The sequence below is a fragment of the Salmo salar genome, chromosome ssa23, assembly GCF_905237065.1.
Source record: "Salmo salar chromosome ssa23, Ssal_v3.1, whole genome shotgun sequence".
NCBI lineage: Eukaryota > Metazoa > Chordata > Actinopteri > Salmoniformes > Salmonidae > Salmo > Salmo salar.
This window is the reverse complement of record NC_059464.1, coordinates 12881581-12903559: the sequence shown is the minus strand read 5'-3', so window position 1 is coordinate 12903559 and position 21979 is coordinate 12881581. Positions and strand designations below refer to the sequence as shown.

The following is a 21979-nucleotide window of genomic DNA, read 5'->3' as shown; positions in this document are numbered from 1 at the left end:
TCATGCTCGATGATGATGTAAAGCTGTGGTCTCCGGTTACTCTACATTTATGTGTGTTCAAACACTTAATCCGCGGTAAATCGCTTTGTATAAAGCTTGCTAGTTAGCTTGTAGTAATGACTAGTGAGCTGTATCTGTCCAAATAACAGCTATAATATTCTTCTGCATTTGGATATTTATGCAAACCTGGAGATTCCACCAATTAGGTTTAGATATCACCATAGTCTACTTTGTTTTGGTCCATTTGGTAGGGTTGTGTCTCCGGAAAGTTGAAAGGACATATAGGCCAAACAACTCTAGACCGTTCAAGAGTAGGCAAAGACTGGAAGTAGTTACGCGACATATCTCAGACAAGCGAATTAGATTGAGATTCATTTATCTCGCTAACATCAGCTAACCGGCGAAAAAGCTATGGGGAAACAGTGCCGCAAGAATAAGTGTTAGCAGATCGGGTAATAAATTAGTGGCAGAGTAAGTATCATACAAGTAATTTGTTGTGACAGCCAAGTATTTTAATAATGACAAGTGATGCTGCTGAAAAAGTTTATTGAAACTATTAAAAAAAAGTGTCAGTAATTTGTTTAGGATGATGCCAAAGTTAGGCTAATTACATGGGAGCAACGGGAGTACCCTACTCGGGGGTGTGGTCACGTTAAGGCACGCATCGCGTATGTATCTATTCCAGTATTAACAGTTTGTGACTAGTGCACGTTGAACATGGATAAGTAGCCTAGGCTCGATCTAATAGCTGTATGCTATTTAACATGAACTCAAACCTGGCAAATCTGTGGAATTCATGACATTGTTGGACAGGTTTAAAAGCTGTTTGTTCTTTGTAGCCATAGAGACAGTTCTTTTTTTTCCTCCAATTAGAAATTGGGAGAACACTTATTTAGAATGCCTAAAGCTTTATGTGTGTGTGTGTGTGTGTGTGTGTGTGTGTGTGTGTGTGTGTGTGTGTGTGTGTGTGTGTGTGTGTGTGTGTGTGTGTGTGTGTGTGTGTGTGTGTGTGTGTCTGGCCCAACGCTCTTAACCGCTAGGCTACCCTGCCACCCCTATTCCATAAGTAAGATGCAAAGAAATGAAAAGCAGATTTACCTAACTCGGAGATCTCCAGAGTTCACCATCCCTGAGACCGGGTCTGGTATCTCCTAAGTCTATAAGTTAACAATGACGTAAGGTACGATGGAAGTTAATGCATGCAGGGCTTTATAAAAAAAGAGAGCGCAATGCATCGATTTACGAGATTTCTAAGAGGGCCAGACTACTTTGATTGAACTGAGCTGTTATCATCACAATCTTTCACATAATTGAATAAAACTGTATTGTTCTGTTGCAGCTATACACCAGAGGTTGGAGTCAGACGGGACAGAAAGGGTGGAGGGCTCCATGACACAACGCCTGGAGAATGTTCTCAACAGTAAGCGTCTTTCATCCATCTATACAGCTATCTGTTCATTCATCCAAATTTCCATCCATCCATGTATCTATCCATCCATCCATCCATCCTTCTATCCATGTACGAATGATCATCGATCAACCCATCCATCGACCAATCCATCATCCATCTGCATTTCTCTATCTTTTTTCTTCTTGCTATTATCATGTAGTGTGAGCTGAGCACAGACATCATCCCAGGTGCCATTGGTTAATATCCTCTTTCCACTTCTGTCTTTTATTGGAAGTTCAATTACTAGGACGTTTCTTTACAAGCTCACACACACACCGCGTGTGTTCGTTCTTCCCTGTCTGGAGAGTAGCTCTTCCAGCCGGATCCTCTGTCCGCCCCTCTCATCTCATACATGATAATGTGTCTCCTACCTATCATGGAGGGTCAATAAATGGAAAGGTCCTTTCCTCCGGGTTGAAGGTTAATAAACCTCTCAGCCGGACGCTGCTTTCATCCCCACAGCGCCTCAACCCAAGACCCCTGTCTTCTTCCCATACAACCCCTTAACCTCCACCCCGCCCGCCCACCACCCACCCATCAAACCCTCAACTCATCAGCTAATCACAAACAGCCCCTCGAAGTATCAAACACATGATATCTCGTCAGTCGGAGCATAGAGTTGGGAGCGAAGTGTTTTAAATCTCAATGTTTTTCCTTTCGAGATTTGGTGGGGTTGGCGGGAGCAGGTGAGGAGTCTTTTTTTTCTGATTTAAATACATTTTAGCGAGTCCTTGTTTTTTCTTTTTTTGCCTCCACTTCCGAGGCCACCCAAGGAGCCGGAGAGTACTAATGGCCCAGAGAGAAAAAGAGGGACTAGAGTAAGAGATAGCTGTCACACTCCTTGACTCTTTTTCCACCCCTCTAAGTTCAGATAATATAACACACATATGCCATCACCACAGAGGAAAACCAGGTTCTTAATGTCAGAGACATATGTATTAATAGTGAAATAAAAGGATACATTTAATTTTTTTACTTTTTCTTGATGTCTGTAGTACTCACCCTCTCTCTCTCACGCTCGCTCTTTCTCTCTCTCTCTATCCCTTCTCCCCTCTATCTTCTCCCTTTTATTCCCCACTCCCTTCACCCCAGGAGCCAGTGATACAGCAGACACTCTGTTCCAGGAGGTGTTGGGGCGGAAGGATAAAGCTGACTCAACGCGGAATGCCCTCAACGTCCTGCAGCGCTTCAAGTTCCTCTTCAACCTGCCGCTCAACATCGAACGCAACATACAGAAGGTATACACTGAGTGTACAAAACATTAAGAACACTTTCCTGATGTTGAGTTGCACCCCCCCTTTTGGCCTCAGAACAGTCTCAATTCATCAGGGCATGGACTCTACAAGGTTTCGTAAGCATTCCACAGGGATGCTGGCCCATGTTGACTCCAATGCTTCCCACAATTTTGCCAAGTTGGCTGGATGTCCTTTGGGTGGTGGACCATTCTTGATACACAGGGGAAACTGTTGAGCGTGAAAAACCCTGCAGCATTGCAGTTCTTGAAACACTCAAAACAGTGCGCCTGGCACCTACTACCATACCCTGTTCAAAGGCACCCTCTGAATTGCACACATACCCAATCCACGTCTCAGTTGTCTCAAGGCTTAAAAATCCTTCTTTAACCTCTCCTCCCCTTCATCTACACTGATGGAAGTGGATTTAACAAGTGACATTAATAAGGAACCATGGCTTTCACCTGGATTCGCCTGGTCAGTCTATGTCATGGAACACACGCACAGCATGCACACCTCAACCTGTTGCTCAAACTCCAGCCCGGCATCCAGAAGGTGGTGCTAGAGAAGCTAGAATGTCAAAGTGTCGTGTTCATGTCCAGTGCACTGTACACACAAGTGTCTCCACGTATGAAATAAACCCCTGTCAAATAAAATATATATTTTTATTTTTATTTTATGAACCATTGTGATATTGTTGTTTATGAGTTGTCTTGAGAATTGTATGTGTTCTCCTTCAGGGAGATTATGACGTGGTGATCAATGACTATGAGAAAGCCAAGTCTCTGTTCAGCAACACGGAGGTCTCGGTCTTTAAAAAAGGTAGGGTGAACTGAGCTTCTTGGAAGGGGTGATGTCCAGTTTACTGTGCTGTAAACAAGAGTAATGACAATGTTCTCTTCTGTCTCTCCTGTCTGTGTGTAGTGTATGCCGAGGTGGAGACGAGGATCGGGGCTCTGAGGAGTCTGCTCCTGGACAAGCTACTGGAGACTCCTTCAACCCTGCATGACCAGAAGAGATACATAAGGTCTCACTATGTATATACATACTGCACTGTAGAGGGTTAGATATCACGCAGTGCAAAATTAGTCATGTCTTTATGGTTTTAGTGTATTACATTTCCCATATTCGTTCTGTTCTCTCTTCTTACTTTCTGTCTCTGGCTCATTTGCCTCATCTTTAGGGCTGGCACGTTAATTTTATAATTGTGTAACGGACCGTCTTACCATGGATACGGACTCAATCGCACATCGGCTGCAGCCATCTTCAGTGAGCTGTTTGTTCCACAACACAAAACCCTAAAACTGCGACCTCTCTAGACAGTTTAAAAATCTTGTGTTGTGGAGCAAACAGCGGACTGAAGACGGCTGCAGCCGACGTGTGGTTGAGTCCATTTCCGTGGCAACATGGACTCTTTACAGCGCGATGAAACATGGTTGCTTATTGTTTCAGCAAGGGGTTGTAGCAAACAAGTCTTCATTTTATTTAGGTTTTTTTTTAACGTTATGACGGTTATTTTTTTTTTCCTGGCGGTTTTCCCCCGTAACTCTACGGTGACCGCGGTCATTTGGCTGAAAATGTACTTTTAAAATAAATCTTTCTTCATGTCTTGTTCTTTCTCCTCTCTCTCACTTTCTCTTTCTCGCTCACTTCCCTGTCTCTCTTCCCTGTCTCTCTTAAATATCTGTCTCTCTCTATCCTTGTTCCTCTTTTCCCCTTGGTCTCGTTCTCATTCTCTCCCTCTTTCTCCCCCTTTCCCTACATCCTGCATAGTTGTGGTCTTGGCTGGTTTATTATTGCTCAGACTGACTCGTCAGAACGAGAGAGTGCAGCTCTAGACCACAGCAGCCATCTTTCATCCTCCTACATTACATTATAGCTAGCTAGCTTTAAACGCCCACCGTACCCCCAGTTTACCTTACACACATTAAGGGGACTAGCAGGCTGTGTTGGGGGTGAACTAGCTGGTTGGCTGGCTGGGGGGATGTGGAGGGTAGGCTAAACCAGACCTGGGTTTTACATAACATTTACATTTTAGTAATTTAGCTGTGGCGTTACCGGTGACGCGCTTCCAATTTTTTGACTCGTCCTCTCTGTCCCAACTGACACGGGAACTTCTACAGACGTGTTAAGCTGGCGCATTGGTACAATGTCTACAGAGACAAACCACATATCACAGTAAAATGGTTCAATTTATGTTCTTTTAAATACTGTGCTTGATTGAACTTGCCTGGTCAAATTTAACTGATAGAATATTCCCCAAAGTGCATACCAAAACCCGCCCATCTGGTACTCTAGGCAATGAAATGTCCAAAGTATTTAGAAATACTGCTTGAACCCAGGTCTTGTGGGGGCATACTGTAGAGGCTGGCTGGCTAGGGGTTCAGAGGGATCTCCTGTAATGAGGAACAAATTAGTCTGGTCTGCCTGCTATGTGATGAAGCCAGCCCAGAGCCACAGTCAGTGACTCTGACTCATTTGTGATGATCCCACAGAGTACCGAGTGCAGCTGTACAGGGAATGTACTGGGGAAGAGGACTGGGGGTATGGGATGATGATTTTGGGGAGGAAGTTAGGTTAAGGCAAAGGCTGAGGGAAATCGAGGGCACAGGGTTTAGATTTTAACGGGTGTCATATTGAAGTGCTGTTTACACCCATTTCTCACCTGAGTGTGTCAGTATCACCTGTGAAGTGCTGTGCCCACAGTTTCACCCTTACCTGTGTGTGTTCCTTCCAGGTACCTGTCTGACCTGCATGCATCAGGGGACCCTGCCTGGCAGTGTATCTCCGCCCAGCACAAGTGGATCCTCGGACTCATGCAGAACTGCAAGGAGGAGTTTATCAATTACCAGAGAGGTGAGTTAAACACACACACACACACACACACACACACACACACACACACACACACACACACACACACACACACACACACACACACACACGTTATACCTAGGTATACATGCACACACACACACCCAGACACACACACAGATTCACACACACGCACGGAAGATAGAAAGAAAAGCCCCCCCGTTTTGCAATTTCAGTCAGACTGGTTAGGTTGCCATATGTCAACACGCTCCCTCCTGTCATCTCTCTCTCTTGGCGTTGGACTTGGGTTTCAGGGCCCGACATGTTACAGTACGCGCACGCACGCACGCACACACACACACACACACACACACACACACACACACACACACTAGGCTGCACAGATGGATTGGAACAATTAACCCCAATGAAGCTGTTTCTCTGTTAAATCAGTACCAGGAATAATGTGAATGCGACACCATCTGCTCAGGATGAACAGTACAGACCCATGCTCACACATATGCACAGACACGCACACACAAATGTACATATCGCCCCCTCCCCCCAAAAAAAATGCTAGCGACCCCTGTTATTAAGAACACCTGCTCTTTCCATGACAGACTGACCAGTTGAATCCAGGTGAAAGCTAGGATCCCTAAGTGATGTCACTTGGTAAATCCACTTCCAAATCCAATGTAGATGAAGGGGAGGAGACAGGTTAAAGAAGGACACTTAAGCCTTGAGACAATTGAGACATGATTGTGTTTGTGTGCCATTCAGAGTGTGGACGGGCAAGACACAATATTTAAGTGCCTTTGAATGGGGTATGGTAGCAGGTGCTAGACGCACCGGTTTGTGTCAAGAACTGCAATGCTGCTGGGTTTTTAACGCTGAAAAGTTTTGTGTATCAAGAATTGTCCAGCACCCAAAGGACATCCAGCCAACTTGACACAACTGTGGGAAGCATTGGAGTCGACATGGGGCAGCAACTCAATATTAGGAAGGTGTTCTTAATGTTTTGTACACTCAGTGTCTAAATAAGGGTGTGCATAGACAATATGGACATTATTGTTCTAGTTATATTGGATGAGCCATGACTAGAATACAGTATATACATATAAAGTGGGTAAAAGGGTATGTAAACATTTTAAAAGTGACCAGTGTTCAATGACTGTATGTACATAGGGCAGCAGTCTCTAAGGTTCAGGGCAGGGTACCGGTTAGAGGCCGACTAATGATGACCGTTTAACAGTTTGATAGAGATAGAAGCTGTTTTTCCGTCTCTCGATCACAGCTTTGATGTACAGTACCTTCAGAAAGTATTCACACCTCTTGACTTTTCCCACATTTTGTTGTGTTACAGCCTGAATTTAATATTGATTCAATTGAGATTTTGTGTCACTGATCTACAGATACGAAAAGCTGAAATGTGATGAGTCAGTAAGTGTTCAACCCTTTTGTTATGGCAAGCCTAAATAAGTTTAGAAGTAAACAGTTGCTTAACAAGTCACATAATAAGTTGCATGGACTCGCTGTGTGTGCAACAATAGTGTGGAACATGATTTTTAAATGACTGCCTCATCTCTGTACCCCACATGTACACTTAGCTGTAGTCCCTCAGTCGAGCAGTACATTTCAAGCACAGATTCAACCACAAAGACCAGGGAGGTTTTCCAATGCCTCGCAAATAAGGACACATATTGGTAGATAATTATTAATTTTTTTTAATTAAAAGCTGACATTGAATATCCCTCTGAACATGGTGCAGTTATAAATTACACTTTGGATGGTGTATCAATACACCCAGTCACTACAAAGATACAGGCACCCTTCCTAACTCAGTTGCCGGAGAGGAAGGAAGCCGCTCAGGGATTTTACCATGAGACCAATGGTGATCTTAAAACAGTTAGAGTTTAATGGCTGTGATAGGAGATACCTGAAGATGGATCAACAACATTGTAGTTACTCCACAATACTAACATAAATGACAGAGTGAAAAGAAGGAAGCCTACACGGAATAAAAATATTCCCAAACATGCATACGTTTCGCAATACGGCACTAAAGTAATACTGCATCAAATATGGCAAAGAAATTAACTTCTGTCCTGAATACAACAAAACACATCACTGAGTACCACATATTTTCAAGCATGGTGGTGGCTGCATCATGTTATGGGTATGCTTGTCATCGGCTATGGACCACAGAGGTTTTTTAGGATAATTGGAAACAGAATAGAATTAAGCACAGGCAAAATCCTAGAGGAAAACCTGGTTCAGTCTGCTTTCCAACAGACAATGGGAGACAAATTCACCTTTGAGCAGGACAGTTGCCTAAAACACAAGGCCAAGTATACACTGGGTGGCCTAGTTACAGTTTTGACTTAAATCAGCTTGGAAATCTATGGCAAGACTTTCAAATGGCTGTCAAGCAATGATCAACAACCAACTTGACAGAACTTGAAGAATAAAAAAAAATAATAATGGGCAAAGTTTGTACAAAGCTCTTTGAGACTTACCCAGAAAGACTCACAGCTATAATCACTGTCACAGGTGATTCTCACATGTATTGACTCAAGGAGTTGAATACTTCTGAATATTAACATTACATACTATTTTGTGTATAAAAGTATGTGGACACCTGCTCGTCAAACATCTCATTACAAAATCATGGCCATTCATATGGAGTTGGTCCCCCCCTTTGCTGCTATAACAGCCTCCAATCTTCTGGGAAGGCTTTCCATTTGATGTTGGTGGACCATTTCTGCGGGGACTTGCTTCCATTCAGCCACGAGCATTAGTGAGGTCGGGCACTGATGTTGGGCGATTAGGCCTGGCTCGCAGTCAGAGTTCCAATTCATCCAAAGATGTTTGGTGGGGTTGAGGTCAGGGCTCTGTGCAGGCCAATCCAGTTCTTCCACACTGATCTCGACAACCATGTCTGTATGGACCTCGCTTTGTGCACAGGGGCATTGCCATCCTGAAACTATTGCCACAAAGTTGGAAGCACAGAATTGTTTAGAATGTCATTGTATGGTGTAGCATTAAGATTTCCATTCACTGGAACTAAGGGGCCTAGCTCGAACCACGAAAAACAGCCCAAGACCATTATTCCTCCTTCACCAAACTTTACAGTTGGCACTATGCTGTCGTGACGTTTTATTAGTTAATGTGACGACTGTTGCTCATCGAATGATTAACGGTTTATAATTGCGTGATTAAATGAATTAAGCAATGAATCAAGCAATTATTAACTCATTAACCTGGGGCACCATGGGAAAATTAGTTTGATTGAGTTTCTATTTCCCAAATTAACTCAAAGGATATCAGAATATCGATTTTACAACAGTCGCTAAATTAATCAACCTCTAGTCTCATGTCTGAACGTCGCATAATCCGGGAATCTGCACGAACCCGGGCTACACCAATGAGTTTACCACACCAATCTTAGTTGATTATTTATTTACTAGCAAGCTAAAATGATGATAAAAATACACATACACAAAACACAGTCTAGGCTATTGATTAGGACTTAGTATAACGGGTCAACACACTATGGCACGTGTTACCCAAAATGGGGATTTAAAAGAGAGAGAAACAAAGAAAGTACACAAGAGAAATATACATTCGGGTTCATTTGTCAGCTATGCTTATTTAAACCTAGCCTTGCCCCGAACTGCCGCTCTTATGGGTCAGAATATAATGATGTAATTACGTGTTGGAGGTCTCAGGTGGGAAGCTCCGCGTGGGTCGTTTAGGCTTCTCAATGACGCACTTCTCCGGCGCAACTCTCTGGTTGTCCTCACGATGTCAGTGTCCTTCTTGGCTTAGTGGTCTGATCCCTCGCCCTTGATCTGAAAGGGGTCTTCTGAGGACAGACAGCTCTGTAGCTCAGAGCTCACAGCTTAGGACTCGAACGGTGTAGATACCACGATTCAATGGAGAGTGGAGGCTGGGTGGTTCGGCTTGAATTCACCCGCTTAGACACAGCTACTCGTCCGTAGCTCGTGTAGAAAAAGATTTCTTTGTCTTCAACCTTGTGTTTCGTATTGGGGTTCGTTGACTTTGTTAGACCTTCGCTGCAGCTTGGGGTCACTTAGTCTGATATGTTAATTCTTCACTCTCCTGTCTTATACCCTCTGGTCAGAAGTGGGCGTAACCGCCTTTAGGGCAATTCTCTGGGCGTACCAAGTTAAGGGACAAGGACTAGATTTGACTAAAATCCAATTTTAGACACTAACTTCACATTTCATCCTTACCAAAATATTCTCTTTGATTTGGATATTTTCCACACAACGTACAATGTATAAACATCAGGCATATACTGGGAAAACTCTTAAAGGTACAATGTTTTCATAATAACGTCATCTCTTAACCTTTAATAACAATACAAAAGTTACATACATTTTCATATTCCACCTCTCGTCATGACCACCATTGTGGCTGACGGAAACCATTGTTCCAAAGTCCCTTTATTGCATGTTTAATGTTCTGAGGCCAGTTCTCCATTGTGAGGACAAAGGAATTTCTCTGTGGCCTAATATGGGCGTGAGGGGTCATAAAACCCCCACATCTTCAGAGCCCGTAGATCTCTCCTCCTCTGTTGGGGGTTTGGGAGATAATCTGTAGGGTGGTGGTCTCCTGTACCCTGACCTGATCAGGACAGTCATGACAATGCATTGGGGCAGGTAACGTTCTCCTGGCATCCGCCAAACCCAGATTCGTCAGTCGGACTGCCAGATGGTGAAGTGTGAATCATCACTCCAGAGAATGCGTTTCCACTGCTCCAGAGTACAATGGCGGCGAGCTTTACACCACTCCGGCCGACGCTTGACATTGCTCATGGTGATCTTAGGCTTGCAGACAGAACACTGCGTGGGTGGTGGCTGTTGTATGTAGTGGAGTCGGAGTATAAACAGGGCTAATGCTAAGGGTAACAGTGGTTTCCGGGGCTCCGTGAGTATGGGGGTGTTATTGTGCTCTCTAATGCTCGTCACCTTGAGCTACAGAGCTGCATCACTCATCTCTGGGATCGAGTTAGTTACACATCGCTACAGACATGGACACTTGGACACAGCTGTCAGACAGCTGTTAGCCTATACGGAGACAGGAAGTCAAGTGTCTGTCTGTGAATTTAGTTAGGGCCTCGGAGTGCATAGGCCTACTGTATGTAAGGTGAGTCTGTAATTCAGTACATGGATGACACCAGTCACTCAGATACACTTATGGCATTATTTAAAGGAATCATTGAATATCAAAAGCACACACTCAGCAGCAGCAGCAGCAGCAGCTGTCTCCTGTCCCCTGTCTTGTGAGATCAGCCACTCTACGCACCTGGCAGCCATTTACACTCCTAGACCACATCCCCGCTTCCCTCAGCTCCCCCCCACACCAAACCCAAAACCAGTGCTTGCCAAAAGCATCCCTCAACAGCAGCACCCACTGCCCCAACCCCACCAAGACCACATCCACCTAGCTACACCTGAGGCCAGTATCTCTCAAACCTTTCCTCCACCGGCCCCACTCTCACTCCTCACATCAATCATCGTCATTAAATAAAGGTTAAATATTTTTATTTTAAAACATTTTTAATCATCAAACGTGCGCACACACACACACACACACACACACACAAATTATTATCCAGTCTTGTAGCTAGCAGAATGGACCTTGAGACCTATTGTCAGAGTCACGCGTGACAGTGCAAGCCTATAGCTCTTCGATTTATTGGTAACTGTTGTAGTTTTCCTCTCATGTCTGGTATAGCGGAATGTTCCAGAACGTGAAGGTTCGGAAGCTCATTCTAGTGTGTTATGACTCTAATAATTACCTGTGAAAATACCCTAAAATGTATTTTCCTTTTGTTTGAAACCCAATTAATCACATTTTTGTGTGTGGTTGGTTGGTTTGTAACGTAGCAGCGAGCAGGGCAGCGCTAGCAGTCAGTTGCTTTTGTATTTCTAAAAGCTCCCATTTTATTTGTTATCTCAATCGATCTGTCCAAATTCAATTACAAACTGTGTTGCTTTTAGTTCCTGAACAATACACACCCTGCCAACGAGAAATACAATTAGCAGCAATTGTGTTTATAGGAAAATAACGTTGTCAATCGGTGAATGATTAGAAGGACAGGACACACTGACTGGTGCAGATCTTCACTGTGCAGTCTTAGGGTATTTATTAGGCAGTGTTAGGGTATTTATTAGGCAGTGTTAGGGTATTAAGAAAAAACATGAAGGGGCAATTTCAAACTCGGCTGAATCTCTGTATTCATATCAACAGCCTGGTAATTCTGTCATTTGAACAGCTCAATGTAAATAAAAGATATGAAAACATGGACAAGAATGAGAGAGAGAAAGCAGCTCCATATACTAAAGTATGTGGACACCTGCTCGTTGAACATCTCATTCTAAAATCATGGGTATTAATATGGAGTTTGTCCCCCTTTGCTGTTATAACAGCCTCCACTCTTCCGGGATGGCTTTCCACTAGATGTTGGACCATTGCTGCTGGGACTTGCTTCCATTTAGCCACAAGCATTAGTGAGGTCGGGTACTGATGTTGGACGATTAGGCCTGGCTTGCAGTCGTCGTTCCAATTCATCCCAAAGGTGTTCGATGGGGTTGAGGTCAGGGCTCTGTGCAGGCCAGTCAAGTTCTTCCACACCAATCTGAAGCGTGATTCATCACTCCAGAGAACGCATTTCCACTGCTCCAGAGACGAATGGCGGCGAGCTTTACACCATTCCAACGTCACTTGGCATTGTGCATGGTGGTCTTAGGCTTGTGTGCTGCTGGACTTTAGATCTCGGTAATGAGTGGCAACCGAGGACAGATGATTTTTACGTGCTACGTGCTTCAGCACTCGGCAGTCCCGTTCGGTGAGCTTGTGTGGCCTACCACTTCGCAGCTGAGCCGTTGTTGCTCCTCAGCTTTTCCACTTCACAATAACAGCACTTACAGTTGACCGGGGCAGCTCTAGCAGGGCAGAAATTTGACAAACTGACTTGTTGGACGGTGGCATCCTATGACGGTGCCACTTTGAAAGTCAATGAGCTTTTCAATAAGGCCATTCTACTTCCAATGTTTGACTATGAGGATTGCATGGCTGTATGCTCGATTTTATACACCTGTCAGCAACGGGCTGAAATGGCCGAATCCACTAATTTGAAGGGGTACACATACTTTTGTGTGTGTATGTAGAATGTGTTAGTCCTTTACAGGATCACTGGATATGTATCTTCTGCACGTGTATGTGTGGTAGAGAGTGAGTGCAATAGAGAAAGGGGGAGTGTGTGTGTGTGAGTGAGTGGTGTTTAGACAGAAAGCAGTGTGTGTGTGTGGTCGGGGTTGCGACCCCGTGGGGAACAGGAAGTCGTGCGACCTGCAGGGTAGAGAAGGAAGTGAGCTGCACCGCGCTGACAGAAGACACACAGGGTCTTCAACACACACACACACACACACACACACACACACACAGACACGCATACACACACTCACACACACAGACATGCATACACACACTCACAGAAGGAATTAACTTTCTAATCTTACACATTAAACACACAAAACACAAGATACTTTGTAACACACTCAAACAGTGTATGGCCATACCCTATAAACACACACACACACAAAATGGGCACACAGACACACACACTGCACATATGGAGCTGCTTTCTCTCTCTCATTCTTGTCCATGTTTTCCTATCTTTCTTTTTATAGAGAGAGGGATGAGAGCTGCTGCTGTTGATCCAGGTGTCGGGTGAACCCTTTCCCATGGTGTCCTGTGTGTGTGTGTGTGTGTGTGTGTGTGTGTGTGTGTGTGTGTGTGTGTGTGTGTGTGTGTGTGTGTGTGTGTGTGTGTGTGTGTGTGTACTTCCAAACATATGCGTTTCTACTTACTGTGCGTCTATATATGCATGTGTTTGAAAAACCGTGTCTGGTCTGTCTGACTCACCTTGTAGACTTTCCTCACATTTGGAGATGGAAGGGTTTGATCTGCTGTACTGTAAGCCTGCTGCCCAAGCAGTCTGGGGTTTTCACCAAAGCTCATAGACCACAACATACACAAGAGAACGAGTTTGTGACTCACTGTGTATGAGAGTGTGTGTGTCATATGTTCTGGAAATTAGTCCTGTTATTTTTCTCAATGCTTTTACAATAACAATCTGTAGGCGTGCTATTTAAGCTCTAGTGGTGTTGTTGTATTAGTGCATTACCCTGAGTTTCTATCATCGTCTTATCAGTGCAGGTTTCATTTTCATGTCAACGACCAAAGGTCACGGGGCTGACCTTTCACCCCGTCCAGGTTTTCTTTACCAAACCTCTCCCAGTGACCCACAGGAGTGCACTAAGCCAAGTGCACTGGAAGCAAGGGTGCAAGATAACCGTGCCATCAGCATAAGAGTGCCAGTCAGCCAGTCACCCTCTGGCTGCAGTACCACTGTAGCTCTCTATTACCATCTAGTGGAGAGCAGTGAGCGGCCTGATCAGGCCAGAGTAATCTGACCCAGAGCCGCACAGACATCACTGTGCCCAGTGTGGCCCGGCTAAACCCAGTTCACCTCTGCCCTGTACAAACCCACTGCCCTCTCTTCAGCTCCCCTTTGCTCGCTTCTCCTCTCCTCATCCTCCCCCTTTACTTTTCTCTCTCACCCTGAAACAACGGGGCATTCTATCTGTTACTGGCCAGGGGAGAGGTGGATCAGAAGACAAATAAAGAATGGCGGAGAGGAGCGAGGGAGGGATTGTTTGGTGTGAAAGCCTGCTGAGATTATTGAGGAATGGGGAGTTATTATGAAAAAGGTTTATTTAATCTCTCAAGTATGTGTTCCTGTGGGTTTATTCCTCTCTTTTCTCTCTCCCCCTCTCCTTCTATCGCTCCATCTCAGTGGGCTTGGGGGCCATAGCCCTGGATCTAGAGGGGGACCCTCGCCCATCGGCTTTCAGTAGGATCAGGGACACAGCTCCTCTGAGTAAGGGGGGCATCTTGCATACCCCTCGCCACAGCAGTGAGTAACCCTACTATATTATAGTACAGTATAACAATATACACTCTACCAGACATTTTCAACCTGGGCGTTTTGAAAGGGTTGTGGACATGTTTCCCAAAATAACATCAGCACTGTGTACATTTGTAAAGTTTAATTGTGAACTATTCTGTGTTTTTATGTACAACACTATATTACTCAGCTACTTTCGCTTGTCTGTCTATAACCGTTCTGTCTCCTGTCTGTGTGTGTTGCAGCCTGGCATTATGAGACACCCCAGCAGGTGCAGTTTGTGGAGAAGCTGTCGGACGTGGTGATTGGCCAGCTGCCCAACTTCTGGAAGCTCTGGATCTCCTACGTCAACGGCAGCCTCTTCAGCGAGGTATATAAAACAGACAGTGATTGGGCGTCATGAATGTAATGATCCAACACAGCATATTTTCACTGTTGTCAAACGTGTGCTTTTATCAGACTGGAGAGAAATCTGGCCAGGTTGAAAAGTCAAAGAAGAATGCCAGGCAGAGACAGAACGACTTTAAGGTAGGTTTGTGTTGGATGTACTTTTAGATACACTTTTTATAACCATAAGAATGCCCTCTCATCAGTGTCTACAGTTTTCAGAGCTAAAGCAAAATGGGCAGTGCCTTGTAATGGGTCCAAAGTGGTACTGTTGTATTGTTATTGGACTCTAGTCTGTTTCTGTGTGTCTGTATAGAAAATGATAGAGGAGGTGACTCATCGCTTGGTGAAGCTGGTGAGAGGTGCTCTGCTCCCCTCCACCCTGACAGAGCTGGAGCTGAGATTGTACGGTGGCTGGGAGAATAAGACTGAGCTCACTGGACCCTGGCTCACTCAGGTCATACACACCGTCAGGTATGGACATGTCACTGTAGTGCAGGGTTCCCCAACTGGCGGCCCGCGCACTGAATTTGTCTCGTGGATGGTTTTATTTGGCCCCACAAATTCTCTGAGAATTATTATTTTTATTGTTGGACATAAAACTCTAAAAACACCAGGAAATGAGCTCCAAGTGATTTTAATTTTGGAAATCTGTTCCGGAGTATTCCCACGCATATTAGAGAAACACAGTTGAAGTCAGAAGTGTACATACACCTTAGCCAAATACATTTAAACTCAGTTTTTCACAATTCCTTACATTTATGTGAAATGTCAGAATAATAGTTGAGAGAATGATTTATTTCACCTTTTATTTCTTTCATCACATTCCCAGTGGGTCAGAAGTTTACATACACTCAATTAGTATTTGGTAGCATTGCCTTTAACCTCTATGGGCTACCTACTCAACAGCCAGTTGAATCCTGTGGCGCGTTATTCAAATCCTTAGATATGCTATTACTTCAATTTTTCAAAAATATGATTATTTTACACCATTTTAAAGATAAGACTCTCGTTAATCTAACCACACTGTCCGATTTCAAAAAGGCTTTCCAACGAAAGCAAAACATTAGATTATGTCAGCAGAGTGCCCAGACAGAAATAATCAGACACCCATTTTTCAAGCTAGCATATAATGTCACATAAACCCAAACCACAGCTAAATGTAGCACTAACCTTTGATGATCTTCATCAGATGACAACCCTAGGACATTATGTTATACAATACATGCATGTTTTGTTCAATCAAGTTCATATTTATATCAAAAACCAGCTTTTTACATTAGCATGTGACTAGCATTCCCACCGAACACTGCCGGTGAATTTACTAAATTACTCACGATAAACGTTCACAAAAAGCATAACAATTATTTTAAGAATTATAGATACAGAACTCCTCTATGCACTCGATATGTCCGATTTTAAAATAGCTTTTCGGTGGAAGCACATTTTGCAATATTCTCAGTAGATAGCCCGGCATCACAGGGCTAGCTATTTAGACACCCAGCAGGTTTAGCACTCATCAAAGTCAGATTTACTATAAGAAAAATGTTCTTACCTTTGTTGTCTTCGTCAGAATGCACTCCCAGGACTTCTACTTCAATAACAAATGTTGGTTTGGTCCAAAATAATCCATCGTTATATCCAAACAGCCGCGTTTTGTTCGTGCGTTCTAGACACTATCCTAAAGGCTAAATAAGGGTGACGAGCATGGCGCAATTCGTGACAAAAGAATTCTAAATATTCCATTACCGTACTTTGAAGCATGTCAACCACTGTTTAAAATCAATTTTTATGCCATTTTTCTCATAAAAAAGCGATAATATTCCGACCGGGAATCTGCGTTTAGATAAACAGACAAAGGAAAAGAAACCATTCGGTCGAAGCGGGCACGCGCCTAAGCCCATAGTACTCTGGTGGCCACTTGCCAAAAGCGATAAAGTGTTTCAGCCAGAGCCTGCCTCGATATCGTTCAACGTTTTCCCGGGCTCTGAGACCCTATGGAAGACGTAGGAAGTGTCACGTTATTGCACAGATCCTGAGTCTTCAATAAAAAGAGCCAAGATGAAACACTACTTCTCAGACAGGCCACTTCCTGCTTGAAATCTTCTCAGGTTTTGGCCTGCCATAGGAGTTCTGTTATACTCACAGACACCATTCAAACAGTTTTAGAAACTTTAGGGTGTTTTCTATCCAAAGCCAATAATTATATGCATATTCTAGTTACTGGGCAGGAGTAGTAACCAGATTAAATCGGGTACGTTTTTTATCCAGCTGTGCAAATACTGCCACCTATCCCCAACAGGTTAAATTGTTTAACTTGGGTCAAACGTTTCAGGTAGCCTTCCACAAGCTTCCCACAATAAGTTGGGTGAATTTTGGCCCATTCCTCCTGCCAGAGCTGGTGAGTCAGGTTTGTAGGCCTCCTTGCTCGCACACGCTTTTTCAGTTCTGCCCATAAATTTTCTATAGGATTGAGGTCAGGGCTTTGTGATGGTCACTCCAACACATTGACTTTGTTGTCCTTAAGTCATTTTGCCACAACTTTGGAAGAATGCTTGGGGTCATTGTCCATTTGGAAGATCCATTTGCAACCAAGCTTTATTTTCCTGACTGATGTCTTGAGATGTTGCTTCAATATATCCACATAATTTTCCTGCCTCATGATGCCATCTATTTTCTGAAGTGCACCAGTCCCTCCTGCAGCAAAGCACCCCCACAACATGATGCTGCCACCCCTGTGTTTCACGGTTGGGATGGTGTTCTTCGGCTTGCAAGCCTCCCCCTTTTTCCTCCGAACATAACGATGGTCATTATGGCCAAACAGTTCTATTTTTGTTTCATCAGACCAGAGGACATTTCTCCAAAAAGTACGATCTTTGTCCCCATGTGAAGGCTGGCTTTTTTATGGCGGTTTGGGGGCAGTGGCTTCTTCCTTGCTGAGCGGCCTTTCAGGTTATGTCGATATATGACTTGTTTTACTGTGGATATAGATACTTTTGTACCTGTTTCCTCCAGCATTTTCACAAGCTCCTTTGCTGTTGTTCTGGGATTGATTTGCACTTTTCGCAGCAAAGTACGTTCATCTCTAGGAGACAGAACGTGTCTCCTTCCAGAGCGGTATGACGCCTGCGTGGTCCCATGGTGTTTATACTTGCGTACTATTGTTTGTACAGATGAACGTGGTACCTTCAGGTGTTTGGAAATTGCTCCCAAGGATGAACCAGACTTGTGGAGGTCTACAATTTCTTTTCTGAGATCTTGGCTGATTTCTTTTGATTTTCCCATGATGTCAAGCAAAGAGTTGTTGGAAAAATTCCTTGTGTCATGCATGAAGTAGATGTCCTAACCAACTTGCCAAAACTATAGTTTGATAACAAGAAATTTGTGGAGTGGTTGAAAAACGAGTTTTAATGACTCCAACCTAAGTGTATGTAAACTTCCAACTTCAACTGTTTATACAAATGAAAGCAAGGTTTGAATTTATTATGTTTTAGTCAAATATTATATCTGTTTTGCATTCTTGCGGTCAATTTGCAGTTTGCAGTCTACAAATGATTAGTAATTATGTTTCACCCCCCCGACCGTCCGCTCAAGATAAAATCGCCCCGCGGCTGAATCTAATTGATGATCCGTGATGTAGTGTGTGGGTGGGTGTCAATGTGTGTGTGTGTGTGTGTGTGTGTGTGTGTGTGTGTGTGTGTGTGTGTGTGTGTGTGTGTGTGTGTGTGTGTGTGTGTGTGTGTGTGTGTGTGTGTGTGTGTGTGTGTGTGTGTGTGTGTGTATGTATGGGTGTGTGTGTCAATGAAGGTATACCCCATATTCCTGACCCCCAATCCCTCCTCTCTCTCTCTCTCTCTCTCTCTCTCTCTTTTTCTCCCACGTCTTCAGAGTAATTTTTGAGGCTCTGGTAGCTCTCGAGATCCCCAATGATCTACTGCAGGTGATCCAGGATCTATTGTTGGAGCTGAGACACCACTGTCTACTGGTCACCCTGCACCACACCGCAGATGGTGAGGAAAGGGAGGATGCAGATGTGGGAGGGGAAGAGGGAGGGAAGAGAGCGAATGAGGAGGGGATCTACTGTTGGAGCTGAGACACCACTGTTGACTGGTCACCCTGCACCACACCACAGAGTGGGAGGGAGGGACTGAGGAGGGGATCTACTGTAGGAGCTGAGACATCAAATTCTACAGGTCATCCTGCCCTCTGCATCCTGGAGAGAGGGGGAGGAGGAAGGATAGAGATGTAGCGAGGTTGGGGGATAGGGGAGAGGAGAAATGGAAGGGGTGAGTTATGTGAGGTTAGAGAAAGTGTTTGTGTTCAGTTAAAGGTGGTTTGTGGTTAACAAGTTTGGTTATTCTGACAGTGGTCCTAGTTCTATAGAACATCTGGGTTGATGGTAACAACTAAAGGTGGTTTTGAAGGTAGTTATACACTAGTTTAGAGGGTCAGTTCACTTTCTACTGCAGTCTTCCTCCAAACAACTCTCACAGTCCTATTTAAAATGTAATGTGAACTGGTCATGAACATTCAGTTGTTAGCCATCTACTACCTAGTAGATCATAAATAATGTAAAGAGTGCCCACATTTGTAGCCTCTACAATCATTCATGTTTTTGTATGTGCTTTGTCAGATGTCAAAAGGGTTGCAGAGAAAGAGGACTGGGTCGTAGACAATGAAGGAATCACCAGCCTGGTAAAGCTATAGTTACTATAATATCCACTCCACTTAGTGATATATCATGATTTATTATGGTAAGATACAGTATGATATAAAATATGACGTGGTGTAATCTACAGTGCATTCGGAAAGTATTCAGTCCCCCTTGACTTTTTCAACATTTTGTTACGTTACAGCCTTATTCTAAAATATATAGACTACCGTTCAAAAGTTTGGGGTCACTTAGAAATGTCCTTGTTTTTGAAAGAAAGGCAAAGAAAAATGGTCCATTTAAAATAACATCAAATTGATCAGAAATACAGTGTAGTCATTGTCAATGTTGTAAATGACTATTGTAGCTCGACACGCATGATTTTTAATGAAATATCTACATGGTCGTACAGAGGCCCATTATCAGCAACCATCACTCCTGTGTTCCAATGGCACGTTGTGTTAGCTAATCCAAGTTTATAATTTGAAAAAGCAAATTGCTCGTTAGAAAAACGTTTCGCAATTAGGTTAGCACAGCTGAGAAATGTTGTTCTGATTAAAGAAGCAATAAAACTGGCCTTCTTTAGACTAGTTGTGTATCTGGAGCATCAGCATTTGTGGTTTCGATTACATGCTCAAAATGGCCAGAAACAAATAACTTTCTTCTGAAACTCGTCAGTCTATTCTTGTTCTGAGAAATGAAGGCTATTCCATGTGAGAAATTCCCAACAAACTGAAGATCTCGTACGACGCTGTGTACTACTCCCTTCACAGAACAGCGCAAACTGGCTATAGTCGGAATAGAAAGAGGAGTGGGAGTCCCCGGTGCACAACTGAGCAAGAGGACAAGTACAGTAGAGTGTCTAGTTTGAGAAACAGACGCCTCACAAGTCCTCATCTGGCACCTTCATTAAATAGTACCCGCAAAACACCAGTCTCAATGTCAACAGTGAAGAGGCGACTCTGGGATGCTGGCCTTCTAGGCAGAGTTGCAAAAAAAAAGCCGTATCTCAGACTGGCCAATAAAAATAAAAGATTAAGATGGGCAAAGAACACAGACACTGGACAGAGGAAGATTGGAAGAAAGTGTTATGGACAGACAAATCTAAGTTGAGGTGTTTAAATCACAAAGAAGAATATTCGTGAGATGCTGAAAAAATGAAAAGATGCTGGAGGAGTGCTTGACGCCATCTGTCAAGCATGGTGGAGTTAATGTGATGGTCTGGGAGTGCTTTGGTGGTGGTAACGTGGGAGATTTGTACAGGGTAAAAGGGATCTTGAAGAAAGCAGGATATCACTCCATTTTGCAATGCCTTGTCATACCCTGTGGACAGCGCTTAATTGGAGCCAATTTCCTCCTACAACAGGACAATGACCTAAAGCACAGCTCCAAACTATGCAAGAACTATTTAGGGAAGAAGCAGTCAGCTGGTATTCTGTTGTCGTGTCTTTGGGTACCATTAAACGGAAGACATGTTTATCAATTAACTCCCTGTAATTATTATCACGCGATTAAACTGATTAATCGTTTAATTGTAATTAACTAGGAGATCGGGGCACCAAGGAGAATATTCAGATTACAAAGTTATAATTTTCCTAACATAACTTTCCTATATTATTATATAGGCCGATTATCTTCTGGTTTAAATGGTGTATTTTACCTCTAGTCCAGTCTCATTCCAAACGTCGTAAATTGTTGTATCTGCACGAACCCAGTCTTTACTAAAATCATCCATACATCAATTGTCTTAAAATCATTTATTTACTACACTAAGTAATTAACAGAAAACATACAAGCAGTAATTATTGTCACAAAGGATTGGTATAGTAATGTGCCCTAATGGCTAACAAGCATGGCTGGTCTGTTAGACAATGGGTCATAAACGGTCAGCTGAGAAGTTACACAGAGTTCATTAATATTAACAATTGACAATTGAAGGCTCACTCATTCGGGAACAATTGCAATCAATACATATTTACGCTCATGTGTCGTCGTGATCCTTGTTCGAGAGTTCTATTCTGTTGGGGAGTTTTGTCCGCGTTCTCTCTCTCTCTCTCTCTTGGTTAGAATGGATCTTTCAGAGCGACATTCATTAATGTCGTCATCGAATGGTTGTTTCGTTGGTCTTCGCGTTCAATGATATAATTTACTTAGCTGCAGACTAATAATTAATATCAAAGACTTGTTTTTATTCTGTCGGTATCAATAGTCTAAAAGTTAACCACGTGGTATAGTTCACTTTCAGTAGAGTACTTGGATGGTCAACCTATTAGCCCACTTCTCGCAATGGAGTGGAGGCCTGGTCTGAAGAAATGTAAATCAGGGGGTGTTTTATAGTGCCCATAGAACAGGCTTGTCAAATGACGCCTGGACCTGTATGGGTCCCTGGGGGCGTGCCTATGACTGAGTTAGATTTGGTTACAGAAATACAATTCTATCACATT

The 21979-nt window shown here is 43.5% G+C and overlaps 1 protein-coding gene across 8 annotated transcripts in view; it reads left to right on the top strand.

The window, feature by feature from the left end:
• The window catches only part of LOC100380722 (exocyst complex component 2), a 100509-nt gene that overhangs the window by 52751 nt on the left and 25779 nt on the right, over positions 1–21979 (top strand). For 5 of the 8 annotated variants that reach the window (XM_045705928.1, XM_045705930.1, XM_045705932.1 and 2 more), the window contains 12 exons: positions 1340–1420; positions 2543–2688; positions 3423–3504; positions 3607–3709; positions 5420–5538; positions 13218–13250; positions 14387–14506; positions 14743–14867; positions 14957–15025; positions 15201–15358; positions 18773–18894; positions 19518–19579. In XM_045705928.1, coding sequence (XP_045561884.1) covers positions 1340–1420; positions 2543–2688; positions 3423–3504; positions 3607–3709; positions 5420–5538; positions 13218–13250; positions 14387–14506; positions 14743–14867; positions 14957–15025; positions 15201–15358; positions 18773–18894; positions 19518–19579 — 1220 coding nt within the window. The remainder of the gene's footprint in view (positions 1–1339; positions 1421–2542; positions 2689–3422; positions 3505–3606; positions 3710–5419; positions 5539–13217; positions 13251–14386; positions 14507–14742; positions 14868–14956; positions 15026–15200; positions 15359–18772; positions 18895–19517; positions 19580–21979) is intronic. The other 3 variants (XM_045705934.1, XM_045705933.1, XM_045705931.1) reach the window with 1 other exon arrangement.